Genomic DNA, 23,131 nt, shown 5'->3' on the forward strand with positions numbered 1-23,131 from the left:
TTAGGTTAGCATACATGATTCAGCAGAAGTTTAAAAAACATGTGTGAATTAGAGAAGAACCAAGAGCCTACCAACTGCCAGATAGGTGACTGAGGCCATGCTAAATCACCTACCTTTGGCCACTCCACCAAATGACCACAGATTCAGAGAAAACCTGGCACACAAGAGCTGAGCTCCACCAGACCGGTAGAACCACCCACATGACCCACAGAATTCTGAGCAAAATCAAAGGCTGGTGGTTTGAAGCCAATAAATTTTGGGGTGTTTTGTTCACAGCCAAAGCTAATAAAATCATGTGGCAAAAACAAAAGTTATAGGCTAAAGAGACACTATGTCTACCTCAAGAAGTAAATTCTTAATTCTGAGGGCCTGAGAGGATTTGTCCCTTACCTCCTAAAGACAGAGAACTAGAATAAGTATTCACAATACTTATTTGGAAACTAAAATGTCTTCACAGATCATCTAGCCCAGTCTGATCAATGTGCGTATATGGAATCTGAAACCAAGAAAGAGGATGTGACTTGTCCAAGGTCACAGTGAGTTCCTGACTGAACTAGGACTACTGGGCAGGTCCCCTGACCTCCAGTCCTGGGTATTTTACTCAATAACCTTGAGATCTCAACCAATCCTGAGATTCCATGACTCTGTGACTCTGTGGTTCTACAATTCCAAGACAAAGCACAACAATGCCAGTGCTCCAGGCAGCCTTGGTACAGAAGAAGAACATGGTCTAGACTTAAGTACCATCAAGAACATTTTTTCCTTTCAAAATATCAACTGCACCATCATGGATTCAAACTCTGCACACAACCCTGTGTTTCTGGTATTTCCTCCAGAGATTAATGTTCCTGACTTGCGATCAACAGAACTTATAGCCACAGCCTACGATACGAGCGGCCCTTTTCCAAAATCACTTGCTACAAAAATGAAAATCTTAGGGGTAAGTCATATTTTCCCCAATGTATACTCTACTGAGGGTGTGCTATGGACTATTTGTGTTCCTTACAATTCATAGTTGAAACCATAATTCCTAAGTAATGGTGTTTGGAGGTGGGGCTTTTGGGGGATACTTGTTCATGATGATAAAGTCCTCGTGAATGGGATTAGTGCCCTTATAAGAAGAGGTCATAGAGGTAGCTAGCTCTCCTTCCACTATGTGAAGTTACAAAAGAGAAGTTGGCAGTCTACAACCCAGAAGAGGTCTACACCAGAACCCAACCTTGCTGGCACCCTGATCTCAAACTTTCAGTCTCCAGAATCATGAGAAATAGATTCCTGTTTTTTATAAGCCACTCAGTCTATGAAACATGGGCTTAATCAGCCACCCCCAACAGGGTGTTATAGATATAACTTTGCAAAAGAAGTTGAACTGGGGATGGGGAAGAAGAAGAGGGAAAGAAATGTCTGGTGGCACAATGTTTCAAGGTAAGAGCTAATTCCAACTTTTATTTCCATCCAATTCAGGAAGTACATCTCACATTTCTAATCCAATTATGTACAAGGTTCTACGGAGATGAATATATAAAATGAATAAGCTGCAATTAAACTAAAAATCTCCAAACTGATGACCTAGGAGTTTTTTCCTAGTTAAGTTCAGAGAAAAGAAAGAGAAAATCAAGTAGAAGTCAACAGATCAGATTTTATATCCTGGGTTACTGGTTCTACAGTTTTACATTTTCCCAATCAAGACTCAGAATTCAGTTTCACAATATGATATATTTTTATAGGCGGGGCTTTTGCGGAAAATCCCCTAATACTGTAAATGCTCATCTCTCCACATACTTCTCCATTTCATGACTGTTAATTATTTTTTATTTACCAATCCTCCTTTCAGAAAATGCCATTCAGATGTTTAAGACTGTGATAGTGTCTATATCTTACAAAATATTTGTCGTTTCAATCCCAAGCCTTCAAGAGTGGAAAATAGAAAGAAACTGATCCCCCCCCCCCCGCCCCACTCCCGGGGGTGGGGGTGGGGAGTAGAGAAAGATGGCCCATTGACATGCAGAAAAGGGCCATCAGCCTAAAGTGCTTTAGCATCTATTCAAATATAATTGTACTGAAACTCCTGCTAAAGAGTTCAAATTACTTTTAACAAAAATAGATTGAACCATGTCCAAAAAATTATGTTAGACACTACAGGGGTTATAGAAATAAATACAACCTAGTTTCCCTCATTGAGGAGAGTAAATGCCTACTTTAGAAAGAATAAAATAACAATATTAAATACCACATTTCACAGTAGCATCTAATAAGAGCCATAAATGGTTGGGGGTGAGGGACAGGGGAACCCAGAAAGGGAACAGTCACTCCTATCTAAAAGCAATGGGGCAACTTTGCGGCAAATTTGGCATTTAATCTGAACACTAAAGAAGTGATGTAATTTTAATAAGTAGAAATGAAAAAGAAGGAGGAAAGCAGAGTATTCTAGACAGAGAAAGCATCCTGAGCAAAGAGCTCATGGTAGCATAGTTTGGGAATGACAAGAGAGAGCGGGGAGTGAGCAAATTAGACTTGAAAGCTTTAAGAGGATTAAAAGATAAACAAAAAAAGAAACAAAAAAAATCAGGATGGATAAATACACTGCAGTACATCTGTACAAGGGAATGTTATTCAGTGCCCGTAATAAATAAACCAACAAGCCATGAAGAGACATGGAGGAACCTAAAATACACATTTCTTTTTTTTTCTTTAAATTCTTTTCAGCATAACAGTATTCATTGTTTTTTGCACCACACCCAGTACTCCATGCAATATGTGCCCTCCCCAATACCCACTACCTGGTTCCCCCAACCTCCCACCCCACCCCCCGCCCCTTCAAAACCCTCAAGTTGTTTTTCAGTGTCCATAGTCTCTCATGGTTCACCTCCCCTTCTAATTTCCTCTAACTCCCTTCTCCTCTCCATCTCCTCATGTCCTCCATGTTATTTGTTATGCTCCACAAATAAATGAAACCGTATGATAATTGGCTCTCTCTGCTTGACTTATTTCACTCAGCATAATCTCTTCCAGTCCCATCCATGTTGCTACAAAAGTTGGATATTCGTCCTTTCTGATGGAGGCATAATACTCTATAGTGTATATGGACCATATCTTCCTTATCCATTCATCCATTGAAGGGAATCTTGGTTCTTTCCACAGTTTGGTGACCGTGGCCATTGCTGCTATAAACATTGGGGTACAGATGGCCCTTCTTTTCACTACATCTGTATCTTTGGGGTAAATACCCAGCAGTGCAATGGCAGGGTCATAGGGAAGCTTGATTTTTAATTTCTTGAGGAATCTCCACACTGTTCTCCAAAGAGGCTGCACCAACTTGCATTCCCACCAACAGTGTAAGAGCATTCCCCTTTCTCCACATCCTCTCCAACACACGGTGTTTCCTGTCTTGCTAATTTTGGCCATTCTAACTGGTGTAAGGTGGCATCTCAATGTGGTTTTAATTTGAATCTACCTGATGGCTAGTGATGATGAACATTTTTTCATGTGTCTGATAGCCATTTGTATGTCTTCATTGGGGAAGTATCTGTTCATATCTTCTGCCCACTTTTTGATATGATTATCAGTTTTGTGTGTGTTGAGTTTGCGAAGTTCTTTATAGATCCTGGATATCAACCTTTTGTCTGTACTGTCATTTGCAAATATTTTCTCCCATTCCGTGGGTTGCTTCTTTGTTTTCTTGATTGTTTCCTTGGCTGTGCAGAAGCTTTTGATCTTGATGAAGTCCCAAAAGTTCATATTTGCTTTTGTTTCCTTTGCCTTTGGAGACATATCTTGAAAGAAGTTGCTGTGGCTGATATCGAAGACGTTACTGCTTATGTTCTCCTCTAGGATTCTGATGGATTCCTGTCTCATGCTGAGGTCTTTTATCCATTTTGAGTTTATCTTTGTGTAAGGTGTAAGAGAATGGTCGAGTTTCATTCTTCTACATATAGCTGTCCAATTTTCCCAGCACCATTTATTGAAGAGACTGTCTTTTTTCCACTGTGTATTTTTTCCTGCTTTTTCAAAGATTATTTGCCCATAGAGTTGAGGGTCCATATTTGGACTCTCCAATCTGTCCCACTGGTCTGTGTGTCTGTTTTTATGCCAGTACCATGCTGTCTTGGTGAGCATAGCTTTGTAGTAAAGCTTGAAAACAGCAATTCAGTAACATGGCAGGGTAAAAAGTCAATGTACAGAAATCAGTGGCTTTCTTATATACTAACAAGGAAAATACAGAAAGGGAAATTAGAGAATTGATTCCATTTACTATAGCACCAAGAACCATAAGATACCTGGGAATAAACCTAACCAAAGAGGTAAAGGATCTGTACTCGAAGAACTACAGAACACTCATGAAAGAAATTGAAGAAGACACAGAAAGATGGAAGACCATTCCATGCTCTTGGATTGGAAGAATAAACTATAAACTATAGTTTATATATAAATATAAATAGTATATATATATAGTTTATATATATCAGAAGAATAAACTATAAACTATAGTTTATATATATATAAATAGTATATATATATATATATATAGTTTATATATAAACCATACTGCCTAGAGCAATCTATACTTTTAATGCCATTCCAATCAAAATTCCACCAGTATTTTTCAAAGAGCTGGAGCAAATAATCCTAAAATTTGTATGGAATCAGAAGAGACCCTGAATCGCTAAGGAAATGTTGAAAAACAAAAGTAAAACTGGCGGCATCACGTTACCTGATTTCAAGCTTTAATAAAATACACATTTCTAATGAAAGAAGTCAGCCTGTAAAGACAACAAACTTTATGATTTCAACTATATTTCAACCATGTGGCATTCTGGAAAGGCCAAAATATAAAGACAAAAAGATCAGTGAGCCTGCTTCTCCCCCTCCAGCCCCCCTGCTTGTGCTCTCTCTCTGTCAAATAAATAAATAAAGTCTTTAAAAAAATAAATTAAAATAAAACCTATTAATTTAAGTAAAATGGTACATATGTACGGTAAATTTTGTTATGGATATTTTACCAACATTTGTTTTAAATGTGAAAAATAATATTTGGGGTAGAAAAGGAAACAACCAGCAAGGTAATCTGGAGCCCTAACTGCCAAGAATCTTATATCCATCCTTACTTAGACTTTATAATATTGACAAGTACCTTCCAATCTGTGAAATCAACAATGCACCTAAGGAGCTTCATAAAATGTGTATACCAAGTCTCCAGGCCTTGTTCCGGAGCTACTGAATAGGAGCTTTGAGGGAGTTGGCAGGGCGGGAGTTGTTGAAATCTGTATTTTGTAAACGTTTCTCTGAATTTGATAAGCACCAGATTCGGGAGCATTATTTCAAACAAACTGAGAGGAGTAACCAGATTGGTTCTGTTTTGCGATCTTACTTCAGCACTGACATAACACTGGAATAGAGAGAAAGGAAGCTGGTGCAGAAAAGCCAGTTAGAAAACAATTTTAATAGTTTAGATTAATGGATAGTGACTCTTGAGTTGAACTTACTCAAATGGACTTGAAGAAAAGGATATTCTTCAAAACTCACCTACTTAAAAGTCATCGTTGCGGGCGCCTGGGTGGCTCAGTGGGTTAAGCCGCTGCCTTCGGCTCAGGTCATGATCTCAGGGTCATGGGATCGAGTCCCGCATCGGGCTCTCTGCTCAGCAGGTCATGATCTCAGGGTCATGGGATCCAGTCCCGCATCGGGCTCTCTGCTCAGCAGGGAGCCTGCTTCCTTCTCTCTCTCTCTCTCTCTCTCTGCCTGCCTCTCAGTGTACTTGTGATTTCTCTCTGTCAAATAAACAAATAAAATCTTAAAAAATAAATAAATAAATTTAAAAGTCATCGTTGCTATGGGAGTAAATGAGAAGACTCAGAGAAGGCAGGTGGAGAGTAGTAGGCAGAGAACAAACACTCACACATGGCATATCTTCCTTTCTCTATGTCATTCTCACCAGTCTTCCCTAGCAATCGTCAAACCACTGTTCTACTTTTTTTTTCATTATTTGTTTTATTTTTAATTTTTTGAGGAATCTCCATACTCTTTTCCATAATGAAACATCTCCACCAACAATGCACCACATTCTCACCAGCATTTGCTATCTTGTCTTTCTGATGATAGCCATTTTAACAGAAGTGAGGTTCTATTGTTTTGTGATTTTGCTTTGCATTTCCCTGCTGCTTGGAGAGTTTGACATGGTCTAATCTGGGGATTCTATTCAGTAAGCAGAGGATATAGGTTTTAGAGGCTGAAAGTCTGTATCTCTAATTCTCAGGTGATCCTAATGTTGCCAATCCATGGGCTACATTTTCCAGAGCACTAATTTAGATCATTTTACCTGTTACCAAATATCAGATAAAGGAATCAAGAAAACACTTGGGAGCATCATAAAGGGGCTTCTACTATCCTTCCCCTATTTATAAAAGAAGGTAATCACCAAATCCTTTTAACCCAAAGAAGATTCTGTATATTTTTGAAAAGGAAACCTACCACTTTGCTTTTTCCTTACCATGACTTATCCCTCTATTTATAGGCTATGCAGATCCTGTTTGGAGTGATGAACTTTTCTTTTGGAGTTGTTTTCCTTTTCACCCTTGAAAATCCGTACCCAAGGTTCCCTTTTATATTTGTTTCAGGATATCCATTCTGGAGCTCTGTTTTGGTGAGTATAGTCAACTGAGTTCAATTTGAAGCCATGACAACAGGGATACTAGGGAATTCTTAAATACCAAATGAGTTGCATTCAGTTTTAGGATAGGTTTTGAAAAGATAAAATAAAAATCAACTTTGTTGAAATCACTTCCCCATTAGTTCATCAGAGTTACTGATGTTCCATCATTGGGTTCTGAGGTGCCTTTGGGGATATGCCCATGGTCTTGATATCATTTGTCCATTCATTCATTCAAAAATGAGTTGCTATCTATTATAAGTCAGATACATAGAGGAAGGCAATGAGGATCCAAAGGTTAATAATACATGGACCCTCACTATGAAAGACAGTATGAAGTTTCCTCAAAAAATTAAAATGACCATATGATCCAGCAATTCCCCTTTCGGAATATATCCAAAGGCAATGAAAACCCTGTATCTGGACGACCATGCCCATAAGCAGTATTAGTCACAAAAGTCAAGGCATGTAAACAAACTAAGTGTCCATCAAAAGATGAATGGATGATAAAGAAGTGTGTGCACACATATGTATATGTACACATATGTATACAATACACATATACATATGTGTATACATATATGTATACATACATACATACATGATATGTGTGTATATATAAAGAGTTAAATTCTATATATAGAATTTATTATTAAACACTTTCTATATATATATATGTGAATGCATGTGTGTGTGTGTGTGTATGTGTGTATATATATGTAATACACAGTCATAAAAAAAAAATAAAACAAAGAAATCCTGCCACTTGCAACAACATGCTTAGACCTTAAGGGCATTATGCAAGTGAAATAAGTCAGACAGGGAAAGACAAATACTGCATGATCTCACTGATATTTAGAATTCTAAAAAATTCAAAGAAAAAAAGCTCAGATTTAAGGTTACCATGGGCGGAGAGTGAGGAGAGAGGGAATGGAGGGTGGTGATCAAAAGGAACAAGCTTCTAGTAATAAGATAAATAAGTACTAGGGATACAATGTACAATAGGATGACTTCAGATAATGCTGCTGTATGATATATTTGAACATTTTTTAAGAGAGTCAATTTTAAAAGAGTCTCATCACAAAGAAAAATACTCTTTTTCTTTCTTTCTCTTTCTTTTAGGAGTAGAGGGTTGTAGCTATATGAAATAATTGATGTGAAGTAAACATGTTATAATCATTTCACAATATATGTAGATCAAATTATTATGCATCTGCCCTAAGCTTATACAGTACTGTATGTCAATTACATCTCAGTAAAACTTGTGAAAAAATAAACAAAAATAATAATATATGAGCCCTTCCCTCAGAGGGCTCTAGGTTCAGCAAGAAAACAGGTAAACAGGCGATTTAAAGGTAATGTGATAAATGACCTCACACAGGTGTAGAAAGTGCTCGTGTAAGAAGAGATGAAAGATCCGTTTTCTCTTTGGAGAAGTAAAGAAACAGGGAGGGTTTCTCAGATGTACCTTTGAGCTACACAGAGGCATTTATTTAATTTCATTCAGTAAACATTATTTAAGCACCTGGTTTAGCGCCACAGAATGGACTATGTGTGGGAATTCGGGGAAAAGGCAGTTCTTGGTCTCAAGGTCTCTCAAGTAAGTCAGATCATCACCACAGGGTGTGATCAGAGCAGTGACAGACACAGGAATTGCCAATGTAGGAAAGGCACCTACAAAAACGAGGGGAGATGCCCAGAGACACTCCAGCTTGGCTGAGTTTTAAAGGATGGGTAGTTAATCAGGAGCAGGGCACACACAGAGCAAGGGTGGTAGGGAATGGTAGAGAGCAGGAAATGGCTGGGCACAAGGGGTAGGGATATCTTGCTGCATGCCAACGGAGAACCATGAACAAAAGTCTCAAGGTATGGGAGAACACTTTCTATCCTGAGGACTATAAGAGTGAGGCTGAAGAAATACCAGGCAGTGGGACTGGAAACATAAAAATGCATGTGCTGTAGTCCAATTTGGAAATTCTACCTGATAATGATGCTACCACATGAGACTCCTCTCTATGAAAATTCTTGGGATTTTTTTTTTCTAGAATGCCCAGCATATTAGCTGGCAGGACACACTGGATTGCAAATGGGTATGAAGGATGTTTCTTATACGAATGACAGAATCTGATTTTATTGGTTATGAATTGATTTGACACCGGTGTGGAATGATATCAAAGCTCAGTCCATAACAGCTATAAAAGGAAGGTAGATGAGAAAACAAGCCCAATAAAGCTAAAAAAAAAAAAAAAAAGAAAGAAAAAAAAGAAAAATCTCATGTTCAAACAGACCTTTAAGGCTAAAGCTAATTTCTAGTTCAATGTTTTGTCCACTACTCATTTGCGGACAATTTTACCAGGCATGTCACCCCGCTCACTGCTCTGAGGATCATGTGAACTAGGAAGGAAGGTATGTTAATGAAACACATAGAAGTTTATTCTCTGATAACACTTCAACAGCACTTAAACCCATTACTAAAATGTTTATTCTTTTTAATAGTTCATTAATTCTGGAGCCTTCCTAGTCGCATTGGAAAGAAAAACCACAAAAACTCTGGTGAGTTACATTTTCCCCTTCACTAAAAATTTATAACTTTGAAGTAATTAATTCTAGCATTGAAATGAATTTGGAATATCATTAACTCACTATAATTCCACAAACTATCAAGTACTGATACCAATCAACAGCATTGGTCTTTTGTCCATAGGATCATAAAACACCAGTTCCAGAAGAGCTTTCCAGGTCATCCAGTTTCTTATTTTATATGTAAAAACACTGAGGCACAGAATAAAAGCCAAGTTCCTAAGCCAAATGGTAAAATGGGTCTCAGTATTCCAGTAACTCATTCATTCATTCTTTCTGTGTTGTCAATCGCTTTGAAAAGCACTAGTTTGACTTGCATGATGGGTACACTGTGAAGACAACCTCATTAAAAATAATTTATTTAATGAAATAAACCTTTTAAGCAGAAGTTCAAAATAAATAATACAGTGTTAATGAATGCAGAAGGTACAGTTACAGGTAAATTATAAGTAGAATATTTTTACTTCTCTCAAGGAATCAAAAATGTGAGATATTAATAAGCCAATAAATTATTTCCAACACAGAGTTCTCCTGCAGTTTTGAAATATAAGGAAGAAATAAAATTGCAAAGAAATACGATGTTTAGTTAAACAGAGTCATAAAACAAAAATGTAAATAGGTCATGACTTTTACCAGAGCATCAAAGTGCAGTGCAATGTGGCTATACCTAAGTGTGCATCCCTCCCCACAACTAAATGGGAGTTAACTTAGGTATAGATTGTGGGGGATGGAAGGGTTATTGAAGGTTCAATGGATTCCCTCATTCTCTGGCTGACAGCCTGAAGCCAGAAGAGGTGAAGTGTCTCATATATGATCACACAGTTGCTTTGTGGCATTGCAATGCTGTGCCTAAAATCCTCTCTCCAACCTCTCCCACCATTGCTTCTTGTCTGTAGACTCAGTGTTATGGTCTTCATCTCTTTCAGGTGAAACTGAGCCGACTAATGAATTTTCTCAGTGCCCTGGGAGCATTAGCTGGAGTCATTCTCATCACATTTGGTCTCATTCTAGATCAACACTTCTTTTGTGGCTATGCTGGGACAGCTACTCAGTGTCAGGCTGTTGCTACTCTATTCATTGTGAGTATGCTGCAATTTTATGGCAAGGAGTAATGGGTATAATCATAAAGATTTATTAGCATCTAATCAGCAAAATACAAACACTGTTGCTGACACACGTGTTTTCTTTTTACTTACAAACATTTATAGAAACCATAATATCTGATAGGTTGTATCAGGCATTGTGAAATAGAAAAATAAACACCTTACAACTCCCAACTTCAGGAGTTCACAGATGAGTAGAGAAGATAAAACATGTACAACAATGAGTATAATATAAAAGGTAGAGTGATACAGGAAGAAAAATGCAGGTACCGCAGTATGGTAGCAATTCATAGTCCCAGATATATGTTAGAGTCGTAAGTGGAATGTTTTTATGGTTTTAGTTTTGGCTTGAATATTTAGACTGGGCTTCTGATAAAACATAGTATATACTGAAAACAGGCATTTATTTCTGTTCTTTCCATAACACCACTATGATTAGTTTAAGGGAATGTAAAAGATGTAAATCGACATGGAGAGAAAAATTAGTCATCAAGATCCATCAAGATTTGTCAGGAAAGTTGGAATGTTATCAATCACTTAAGGAAAAGGGAGTATTCGTAGAAGTAAAATATCCCAGTTGCAAGAGCAGATATCCCTTCCTCATCTTTTTCCTGTACTTAGAAGGAAAACATCTTGTCTTTCATCATAAAGTATGATGGTGGCTGAGGGTTTTTTAGATGGATTTGATCAGGCTGATGAAGTTTTTTCTCTTTCTAGCTTGTTGAACATATTTTCCAAGTGTGTTGAATTTAGTGAAATGCTTTTTCTGTATCAACTGAGATGATCATGTCATTTTTGTTCCTTATTCTATTGTTATGATGCAATTGCACTGACTGACCTTTTTATCTTAAATAAACCTTACATTCCTGGGATAAATCCCACTCAGTCATGCTGTATAATTCTTTTAATATGTTGTTGCATTCATTTTTATGGTACTTTGTTAAAGATTTTTGCATCTTTATAAGGGATATTGGTCTATACTCATCTTTTCTTGTGATATCTTTGTTTTTTTGTGTCTGGTTAATATTGGCATTATAGCAGGAGTTGGAAATTATTACTTCCTTTTATACTTTTTCGTAAAGTTTGAGAAAAATTATGTTGAATTTTCCGTAAACATCTAGAAGTCTTCACTGGTAAAGTCTCCTAGGTCTGGGCTTTTCTTTCTGGGAAGTTGTCTTCTTTTTTTTTTTTTAATTACCTGTTATTAGTTTATTTAGTTTTTCTATTTATTCTTGTATCAGTTTCAGGAGTTTTTGTCTCTTACTGTCAGCATGAGTGAATGAAGGAAAATGATAATACAGATTTTCAAGAAGGCTGTCCTTGTAGTGATGTGTTAGTAGAATTGTCTACCAATAATCCAGAACCTTGAATTAGCATAGAGGAGATAAAATAGCTAAGAGTATAAGCCCATCATCATCAATGGCATTGGTCATTATGAGGGAGTTAGTTCTGTTCCAGTCACCTTGAGTGGAAGTGTTCTAGTTCCTAATTCTGAGAAGTTTGGGCCACATATGTATTAGATAGTCCTATATTTTGGACCATTTACTTTTGTAAAGTTTCTAGAGGACAGCAGCTTAATGTCTGTAATAAGTGAGGTAATGGTGGTGATGGTGGTGCTGATTTTAGTAAGATCTCCAGCAAGGCTCAAGTGCATTCTTTCCCTGATGACATCTCCAAAATAACCAATCACCTACCTGAGGTCACAAAAAATGATTAAGTAGATGGCTGGCAAGGAAAAGTAATCCACATCTGCTAGTGGAAAAAACTGCCAAATTTATTATATAATCAGAGTTATCAGAACAAAAGTCAAATCATTTGCTGAGATATAATACAGAATTTTGGAGAATTTAGTCAGTGATTACCAGGAAGTAAGAAGGTAATAGGGACAGTGAAGGCCTTGGAAAACCCACCCCTGCCTGCTGACACAAGAAATCAGCAGCCTCCGACAGGTAGAATATGTAAAGAGAAGTCTCTCCCACAGCCAATTTCCTACATATAGACAAGACTGGAAAAGTTTCTTAAAAGATTTTAATTAGTGAGGGAAATTGGAAGGGGAGGTGAACCATGAGAAGACTATGGACTCTGAAAAACAATCTGAGGGTTTTGAAGGGGCGGGGGGTGGGAGGTTGGGGGATCCAGGTGGTGGATATTGGAGAGGGCACGGATTGCATGGAGCACTGGGTGTGGTGCAAAAATAATGAATACTGTTACGCTGAAAAAATAAAAAATTTAAAAAAATAAAAATAAAAAATAAAATAGTTTTAAAAAAAAGATTTTAATAAGTAATCCAAGATAATGGTTCTAGAAAGGATATTGGTCAAAGAGACACTTATTAGTCCTGGTGGCTGGCTAACAAGACATAACTCCTTTCCCAGGATTTATTTTTATAGATACACAAAAATATAGAGAAAAGGCAGATAGACAGGATGGTTAGTGGCAAAGCTTTGGCAGACCATCTTTTCCTTCACCCCTACCCTACCAAGGGGAAAATAAACAAGAATAGATATGAAAGGATAATGAAAAAGTCCTGGGAAACCTGATTCCTAGGACAAATAAAATGACCCTATCTAAAAGTGCTAGACTTGCCTCATCAACATAGATCTGCAAACCCTGGACAGGGTTGCTCACAGGCAGTCAATGGAATAGGCACTAAATGAGTCAACAGACCCGAACCATAATTATGAGGAGTCTAACTAGACCTCTCTGGGGCCTCTGTGACTGTTTAGCACCTTCAAAGACCACCAGGAATGGTGGAACTTTGGTGGGCCACCATTGCAGTTAAAAGCTGAATTTATTAAATTTTCAATCAAGGGTGAACATAGGGTCTCAGACACAATAGGGGGAAATGGAAAAGGGCATTTATAAGATTTCTTCAGTTGGAGGAGTCATAAGGTAACTTTGGGGGAGAGTAACAGTAGTCTGGAAGGAAATTGGTTAGATTTGTGAACTAGATGAGTTGCAGAATCAATGGTCTAATTTCTTGAAAACATGAATTCACATGGAATTAGCATAAAAACATCTCTCTGTGGCCTTATTTTGAACATAAAGCTCTGAGACATCTTATGTTAAAACCTTGAACTTAGATATTTGGTTTTGCATATCATGCTTTGGTACACTTTACCAATTTGCTGACTCAAAGTGCAGTTATTTTTCAAATCATGGTTTCTTTTCACTATTATTTCTCAGTAATCTTAACTAAAACTGAAACAAACAAACAAACAAACAAAAACTATGAAAATCACCAATAGAAAAAGTAGAAGCAACTGGACTGATACCTAACTTTTCAAAAGCAATAATAAAAGCCAGAAGACTGAACAATATCTTCAGTGTTCTGAAAAAAAAATAACTACCAACCAATAACCTCTATTATTCACTACCCATTATTGCTATGTGTATATATATATACACACATACACACAAACACACAATGGAATATTACTCAACCACAAAAAAGAACGAAATCTTGTCATTTGCAATGACATGGGTGAAGTTAGAGTGTACTACGCTAAGCAAAATAAGTCAGAGAAAGACAAATACCATATGATTTCATTCATATGTGGAACTTAAGACACAAAACAGATGAATGAAGGAGGGAAAATAAAGAGAGTCAAACCAGGAAACAGTCTTCTAACTACAGAGAAAAAACTGAGGGTTGCTGGAAGGATGTGGGTGGGGGATGGACTAAATGAGGGATGGGAATTAAGGAGGACACTTGTGATGAGCACTGGGTGTTATGTGTAAGTGATGAATCACTGAATTCTACTGCTAAAACCAATATTACACTATATGTTAACTAGAATTTAAATAAAAACTTGAAACAGAAAAAAGAGAAGAAAAAAAAATCTTACAAGAATGAAGTGAGGGGCGCTCAGTGGGTTAAGCCACTGCCTTCGGCTCAGGTCATGATCTCAGGGTCCTGGGATGGAGCCCCGCATCGAGCTCTCTGCTCAGCAGGAAGCCTGCTTCCCTCTATCTCTCTCTCTGCCTGCCTCTCTGCCTACTTGTGATCTCTGTCTGTCAAATAAATAAAAAAATCTTTTAAAAAAAAAGAATGAAGTGAAATTAAGAAATTTTAGAGATACAAATACTGAGCTTGCCTCCTGCAGACTAGAATTAATGGAATAAAGAATGAACTCCAGGTAGAAAGAAACTGACAGCACAATGAGATGCAAGAAGGAATGAAGAACAAAGAATGAGATAAACGTGTGGACAAATACAAGTGAATACTGCTTGTGTAATGCAGTACCGATAATATATATTGAGATTAAAAATAAAGTACTTAAAATACTAGTGAGCATTAACCTATAAGTAGAGAAGGGAGCAAATGGTATTTTTGTTATTTGTCTTTGCTAAGGACCTGAGTTTCCCTGAGAAGAGGGTGAAGGTTTGAAGAATTTTAGACTTCAATATGTTTTTTCTTTTTTTAAGATTTTATTTATTTATTTGACAGGGAGAGATCACAAGCAGGCAGAGAGGCAGGCAGAGAGAGAGCAGGAAGCAGGCTCCCCGCAGAGCAAAGAGCCCAATGTGGAGCTCGATCCCAGGACCCTGAGATCATGACCTGAGCCGAAGGCAGTGGCTTAACCCACTGAGCCACCCAGGCGCCCTAATATGTTTTAATAATTAATGGTATCATCAAAAGTAAAAACACTAGAACTAAGAGAGATATTTAGTCTATTATACCCAACAATGAAGAATACACATTTTGTAACACATGCCAACAGAAGATGACTATATATTGGTAAACAAGACAATTCCAGAATACCAAAGGCTGAAGTCCTAGTGCATATCCTATGCAATAAAACAATAAACAATGATAAAAATAATTTCAGCCTGTGTGGTTGAATATTAAGAAGTAGGCTTCAAAGTAATTATTGAATCAGGGAAGAAATCACAATACAAAGTCCCTCAAAAACTTGAGGGCAGAAGGTAAAGCAATAGTTTTAAGGCAATTCATAGTTCAAAAATGCAGAAACTATAAAATATGATACTTTGAAAAATAATGGCCCAAATATTAATCTCAGGGATTAAAGGAGAGAAAATTAGCCCAAAGAAAGAAGAACAAAGGAATATATAACAATGAGAGCAGAAATAAATAAATAAATAAATAAATCATGTACACATTAGAAAGATTCAAAATAGCCAATGATTGGTTTACTGAAAATACTAGCAAAGAGCATTTATAGGAATAGTAAAATATACAAATCCTTTTTTTCTGGTTATGACAGAGTAACTTAGAGCAGCTCTCTAGTAAAAATCACTTTTATTTAAAGCTTATTAAAATAAAAAAATTTCCAACTGTTTGAATACAAACAAAAGAAATCAGGGCAGCCAGGATTTAAAGTGCAAGGATCCTGTAAGAATTGTACATGTTGAACTAAACCCAAAATTCTCCTCCACAAGTTATTTGCTGACACCTAAGATGTGCAGGATAAAAAGATCAGACGCTAAGTATATAGGAAGCTAAGAGGCTAAGAGACCAAGAAGAGATTTTTGGCAGCCAGGAAGAGTATTGCAGACACACACACATTGTCCAGAGTCTACCAAGAGGAGGAGTGGAGTCTGGTAAACATCCACAAATTTCACTTCTGAAGAAAGACTACACCTTAGAACTAAGGACAAAGGAAACAGACCAGCCTCACGAAACTGAAATTCATCCATGAGTTATTTTGATCATGGTAACCTTCTCCTAATCTGTCTAATGGAAGAAAATTAATTCATCCCCAGAGGAAGATAACATAATTTAGGATTTCTACCATTTTTTTTGCATATTACATTTATAATTAAGTATAAAACAAAACATAACAAACTAGTCATACCAGAAAATAGGACTGAACAACTGAAAAACAAAAACAAAATAATCAGGGCATGTGGATGGCTCAGTCGGTTAAGTGTTTGACTCTTGGTTTCGGCTCAGGTCATGATCTCAGGATCCTGGGATTGAGGCCCACTTCAGGCTCTGTGGTCAGCGGGGAGTCTGCTTCAGAATTCTCTCTCTCTCTCTGCCCCTTCCCACACTCTCTCTCTCATTTTAAGATAAATAAATAAATATTTAAAAAAATAAATCAGTGATAGAAACCACTCAGAGGTGACCCAGATGATAGGGTCATCAGATATAAACTTGACAATAAACATGGCTGTTATTTCTAACAGAGAAGAGAACAAGTCGAAGAATATTATGGGAGACTGACACCCATTAGAAAGAAGTCATTGGAATTTATAGAACTGAAAATAAGACCTCAGCGGATGGGGCAAACCGTGTATTAGACACTTCAGAAACACACAGGGAGAGAATCAGCATAAAATACAAAGACTAATCCCTAAAGAGAAAAAAAATGATATAAAACATTAGAAAGAACAAACATAAGGGACATATGGAGAAGAATGGAAAAAATGTGCCCTATATGCAACTGAAGAACTACAAAAGAGAAAATGAAAATGTAGCACAGACCAATGCTCACAGAGAGAATGGCTAATGATTTTGTAAAGGAATCAAAGACAGGACATGAACCACAAACAGGAAAATACAAGGAAAACTACATACAGCACACGATATTCAGATTTCTGGGGGGAAAAGTATATAAAGAGCAAAACGTAAAAAGAAGCTGGGGTGGGGGTAAACACAATCAAAGGGACACAGGTGAACTGATAGGGGCCAGAAAACAGTGGAATGACATTTTAAACTGACGAAATAAAATACTGTCAATCCAGAATTCTATGTCCAGTGAAAATGTTTTTTAAAAGTAAAGTTGAAGTAAAGATAGCAGACTAACAAAAACTGAAAACAATTGGTATTGGAAAATTAGTCCTCAACACAGTAATTACTAGTCCTGAACATAGAATACCGAATCAGTAATCAAAACCTGCTAGGGACACCTGGGTGGCTCAGTGGGTTAAGCCTCTGCCTTCGGCTCAGGTCCTGATCCCAGGGTCCTGGGGTGGAGCCCCGCATAGAGCTCTCTGCTCAGCAGGGAGCCTGCTTCCCTCTCTCTCTCTGCCTGCCTCTCTGCCTACTTGTGAGCTCTCTGTCAAATAAATAAATAAAATCTTTAGGGGGAAAAAAAAAAAAAAAAACACCTCCTAAAAGAGAAAAGTCCAGAACCAGATGGCTTCACTGGTGAATTCTACGAAAAATTTAAAGAAGAATTAATTCCAATCCTTAAACTCTTCAAAAAAAAAAAAAATAGAAAAGAAGGATCCAAATTCATTGTATAAGCCCAGGACTACCCACACCAAAACCAGACAACTACACTACAAGAAAAGAAAATTGTAGGACGATATCCCTGATGAACATATACACAAAAATCCTGTACACATTTGTTAGCAAACTGAATTCAATAATATATTAAAAGTCTCATACACTATTTCTTTAAAGAATGTATTTATTTATTTGATAAAAGAGAGAGACAGTGAGAGAGGGAACATAATCAGGGGGACTGGGAGAGGGAGAAGCAGGGTCCCTGCTGAGCAGGGAGCCCGATGCAGGGCTTGATCACAGGACCCTGAGATCATGACCTGAGCCAAAGGCAGATGCTTAACAACTGAGCCACCCAGGTACCCCAAAAGTCTCATACACTTATCAAGTGGTATTTATTCGAGGAATGCAAGGATGGTTCAACATACAAAAATCAATAAATGTGATATGCCACATCAACACAATGAAGGATGAAAATCATATGACCATCTCAATAGATGCAGAAAAAGAATCTAACAAAATTCAACCTGAAAAAATTTAAATTCTCAACACACTGAGAGAAAAAGCATACCTCATTATAAAGAACATATATGACAACTCCACAGCTACCACGATACTAAACAGTGTAAAGCCAAAAGATTTCCCTCTAAAATCAGGAACAAAACAAAGATGCCTAGTCTCCTAATTTCTGTTCAACATAGTACAAGAGCACGGAGTACAGAGCAATTGAGGGAAGAAAGAAAGAAAAAAGGAAGGGGAAGGGAAGAAAACAAAGAAAAAGCATCCAAATCAGAATGGAAAAAAGTAAAAATATCTCTGTTTGCAGAGGACATATTATACCTAGAAAACCCTAAAGACTCTACCAAAAAAAAACTATTAGAACTAGATTGCAGGATATAAAAATCAATATACAATTTAGTCTCTTCAATAAATGGTATTAGGAAAATTAAACAGCCACACACAAAGAAAGGGAACTAGACCACTATCTTACACCAGATACAAAAGTGAATTAAAAATAGATTAAAGACTTGAATGTAAGACCTAAAACCATAAAACTCCTGGAAGAAAACACAGGTAGTAAACTATTTGATATCCATCCTGGCAATGATTTTTTTGGATTTGACACCCAAAGTAAAAGCAATAAAAGCAAAATAAACAAGTGGGGCTACATCAAACTAAAAAGCTCTGTACAACAAAGGAAATCACCAATAAAATGAAAATGCAGCCTATAGAATAGGAAAACAATATTTACAAATCATATATCTACTAAACAAAATACATAAAGAGTTTGTACAACTCAAGAGCAAAAAAAAAAAAAAAAACGAATAAAAAATAAGCAGAGGATCTGAATATACATTTTTCTGAAGAAGGCGTAACAGATGGTTAACAGGTACACGAAAAGATGCTCAGTATCATGAGTCATCAGGAAAATGCAAATCACAACCACAATGAAATATCACATCTGTTAGAAGGCCATTATCAAAAAGACAAGAAATAACTAGTGTTGGAAAGGTTGTGAAGGAAAGGGAACCCTTGTGCACTAGTGTTGGGAATGAGAATTGGTATAGCCACTATGGAAAACAATATGCTTCCATATGTTGAGGACCCTCTCCTCAAAAAATTAAAAATAAAACTACTATAAAATCCAGCAATTCTGCTTCTGAGTATTTATCAGAAAGAAGAGAAAACACTAACTCAAAGAGATAGGAACATCTTCATATTCATTGGAGCATTATTTATAACAATGAAAACATGGGAACAAGCTAAGCATCAATGGGTGTATATGTGGTACATTTACAATGGAATGTTATTCAGAATGCTATTCAAGAAAGAAGGAGGTCCTACCATTTGCAGCAATGTGAATGAACTTTGAAGATATTAAGCTAAATGAGATCTCCACCTGGCTAGATGGAGGAAAACAAATACTGTACATTTATCACTTACATGTGGAATCTTAAAAAGCCACATTCATAAAAACAGAGTGGAATGGTGGTTACTAGGGACTTTCGGGTGGAGAATTGGGACAGATGTTTGTCAAAGAATACAAACTTCCAATTGGAAGATGAAAATGTTCCAGAGCTCTAATGCACAGCATTGTGCTTGTTGCTAACGATACTGTACTATTCAATGTTACAAAGAAATGAGATCTTAAATTTTTCCTATCACAGAAAGTGGAATGATAATCACATGACATGAGAGAGGTGTTAGCTAATGCCACGATGATAATCATACTGCCACATAAAATGCTTGAATCAACAGACTGCATGCCTTAAACTTACACAATGTTACATGCCAATTACATTTCAATTTTTTAAAAAAAAAGGAAAAGGAAAGGCACAGAATGGGAGATCATCTCCTCAATACATATATCTGACTGGAGACCCATAACCAGAATATATTAAGCACTCCTGAGTATCAATAATAAAAAGACCAAAAAAATTAGTAGGACTTGAAGAAACACTTCACAATAAAAGATATGCCAACAGCCAGGAAGCATGTAAAAATGTGCTCAACATTATTAGTTACCAGAGGAATGCAAATTCAAAATCACAATGTTTGTATGAACACCTGAATGGCTTCAATGAAAAGGACTGTCAAAACCCAACGTTGGCAGGAATGTGAAACAAATGAAATTCTTACACCTTTTTGACAGGAATGTAAAATAGCTCCACTACCTTGGAAAACTATTTGGTAGTTTTTATCAGCTAATCAGGCCCATTTTATGTCTCAGCAATATATACAAAAATGTTCACAGAAAACCTATTTGTAACAGTTAAAAACTAGGAATAATTCAAATGTCTATCAACAACAGAGTGGCTACAGGAACTGATTATTCAAACAACGGAATATTACTGAGCAACAAGAAAGAAAACAGACTACTGATACATGCAAGAGCATGGATGAACCTCAGTCCACTAAACTGAATGAACAAATTCAGATACAAAAATGAACAGGGAAAGTTATTAAATGGTGTTAGAAATCAGAATAGTGGTTGCCTCTGAGTGGGGAGGGGCACTGACTGGGAAGCGACACAAGCAAACTTACTGGGGTGATGGGAATGTATAATATATGTTGATCTGGAAATCAAAAAAGGGTAAAATACATATATATTTTTTAAAAAGTGAAAAATATTTGTAAAGCAGATAATAGCAGTTTCGATGCTTTTACATACAAAGAAGGAATATAACTGACAAAAAGTCAAGAACACAATTTAAAAAATGGACGAGATTATGAGGAAGGAATTTACAAAAATGCAAACGTGGTGGCCAAATAGACTCAGAGTGAGGCTCGAATTCACTAGTAGTCAGGGAATGCCAGTTAAATTAATAGTGGACAAAGATACATTCATTAGATTGGTAAAAATTAAAGCTATAAAAATGTTCACAGGTAGGGAAATTGTGACAATGATGTTCTGTGTGTCGGTGGCAGAAATCTGAAATGTTACTACCATTTTGGAAAGCAAGGAGGTGTTTACTTATATGAAAGATATCCAAGTAGCTGTCTCCATAGCGATTAAACACCTACATATAAAAGCATATGAACAAGAACGTTTATTGCAGCACCATTCAGAGCATTAATGAACAAACACAACAGAAGAGGAGGAAAAGGAAATAATTTCCAGTCACTAAAGAATAAATGAATTTATGGCAACTATACCATGAGATATTATGCGGCCATTAAAAACAATGTGACCCTAAAATAAACAATATTTCAATGTATACTCAAAACATAGATACAGTTGCAGGACAGAATATTAACCATATGGACCTTCACAAACTTTCACAAACATTCACTGGCAAAACACTTGTGTGTCCAGCCTCTGGGCTCCTAACAAGGTGTGTATCCTATTCACACTCCCTGTTGCCAAGCTGAAAGCATTTGAAAACGGCCTCTAGCCATGATAAAAAGAACAGAAGATGGTACTATTCGCCTATGCTTCTTTCTGTGTCTTTTTCTACATGTTCCTCTTTTGCCTGTACCTGTAGGGTTTTTCCCCTCTTTTCCTTTCCTTTTCAGTTCTGCTTCTATTTTTTTTTTCCTATTTCTTAATCTCTTTCTCCTTTAACAGACCAATTTGTAAAAATCTTTTAATTTTTTTATTAACATATAATATATTTTTATCCCCAGGGGTACAGGTCTGTGAATCACCAGGTTTACACACTTCACAGCACTCACCATAGCACATACCCTCCCCAATGTCCATAACCCCACCACCCTCTCCCTACCCCCCTTCCCCAGAAACCCTCAGTTTGTTTTGTGAGATTAAGAGTCTCTTATGGTTTGAACAGACCACTTTTTGGAATTATTTCTTTGTATTGTATATATTCATGAAATGGGGCATTTCCGGCATATGATATAGAAAGTGGATTGCGTTGCCTGACTTTCTCTAAGAAAATAATGTGCTGTCTTGAGCTGTGCTGTGCTCTCCTGTGCTGCAACAGCTGTATGCTCTCGTGATCCTTTACAAGAGTCAGATATACCTGAGACATGCAGGAGAAAGCTTTTCTTAACCGGGAATTTTTACCTCATTGGCTTCAGAAAAGCCATTATTGTGCTAATATCATGATTCTTCTTTTTCCTTCTTCTTTTGTTACAGGGAATTTTGATTATGTTGATGGCCTTCAGCATTACTGAATTATTCATCTCTCTGTCTTTCTCAGTTATGAGGAGACCTTTTTATTGTTGTGACTAATGGTGCTGAATATCACCGTGGGAATAAAGATGTGCTATAATATCATCAAGAGGTGAACTATGTTTGTGAGAAAAAGTCAGAAGGAACATAAAATCTTAAGGCTGGCAACTGTGGGAAGCCAAGGGGAGTGACTTAAGAGAGGGGGAATCTGGGAACATTTTGGCTGATAAAATAAATCCTGCCTCTTTGCAATGCCATCTCTTCCTCTCCCCAAGTCACATCGTCATCTTGGTGTCACCTCCTCTCTTAGTCATTCATGCTCTGAACTGAAGGGCAGCAATGCAGTGTTGCCACTATACAGAGTAATGAACCAAAGAGCACAGTGTGGAGTGACATCTCCTGCTGATTTCTTCAAGACACTACCTAGTGGCTCCTATACCATGGTTGTGTGCAAAAATCAGTTGGCTGGAAGAATGGCTTGGCCTACAGATTTTGCACTGTTACTGCAAAATCATCAATGTGAGTTACTCATAACAACTAAAATAGTAACAAGGAGGGCATATATTGGTTAAAGCCACTATCCCGTTCCAGGTACTGTGTTAAGTGTTTTTTGTGTGTGACTCACCGAACCTCACAAAAAGTCTAAGAGGTAAATTTTATTACTATACACAGTTCATGGACAAGGAAGCTGAAGCCTAGAGAAGGTAAGCAAAGTGCCCCAGGTGACAAAGCCTACAATGGCAGAGCCATGATGTCAACAGGCAAGTCTGGCTCTAGAGTCCAGGGTCTTAATCCCTACAACAGCATACCAATGTCTCTTAGACTCTTGGTCTCAGAACCCCTTTACACACAAAAAAATTATTGAAGTTTCATTACACATTAATACAAGTAACCTTTTATTAACATAACAGTTATTTTCCAAAATAAAAAAAATATGAGTGTGAAGAGTGGCACTGATACATGGTTTTATAAAT

General features: G+C 37.0%; 1 protein-coding gene across 2 annotated transcripts; it reads left to right on the forward strand.

The window, feature by feature from the left end:
- Positions 1–654: 654 nt before the first annotated feature.
- Positions 655–22,408, forward strand: MS4A5 (membrane spanning 4-domains A5). 2 transcript variants are annotated; one of them, XM_082747994.1, is made up of 5 exons: positions 657–940; positions 6,512–6,640; positions 9,143–9,199; positions 10,153–10,305; positions 22,122–22,408. In XM_082747994.1, the coding sequence occupies exons 1-5, from the start codon at positions 788–790 to the stop codon at positions 22,215–22,217; spliced, it is 588 nt and encodes a 195-aa protein (XP_082604120.1). In that variant the 5' UTR covers positions 657–787; the 3' UTR covers positions 22,218–22,408. The 2 variants fall into 2 exon arrangements, with proteins under 2 accessions (XP_082604121.1, XP_082604120.1); XM_082747995.1 differs by lacking the exon at positions 6,512–6,640 and having other exon boundaries at positions 655–940.
- The last annotated feature ends 723 nt before the right edge of the window (positions 22,409–23,131 follow it).

This window comes from Mustela nivalis, assembly GCF_964662115.1.
Source record: "Mustela nivalis genome assembly, chromosome: 9".
In the NCBI taxonomy this organism is placed as follows: domain Eukaryota; kingdom Metazoa; phylum Chordata; class Mammalia; order Carnivora; family Mustelidae; genus Mustela; species Mustela nivalis.

Bases quoted from the DNA above. Each gene is read 5' to 3' on its own strand.
- MS4A5 (XM_082747994.1), top strand. From the start codon at position 788: ATGGATTCAAACTCTGCACACAACCCTGTGTTTCTGGTATTTCCTCCA. The intron at 941-6,511 runs GTAAGTCATATT...CTCTATTTATAG, and splicing joins CAAAAATGAAAATCTTAGGG to GCTATGCAGATCCTGTTTGG. The intron at 6,641-9,142 runs GTGAGTATAGTC...TCTTTTTAATAG, and splicing joins CATTCTGGAGCTCTGTTTTG to TTCATTAATTCTGGAGCCTT.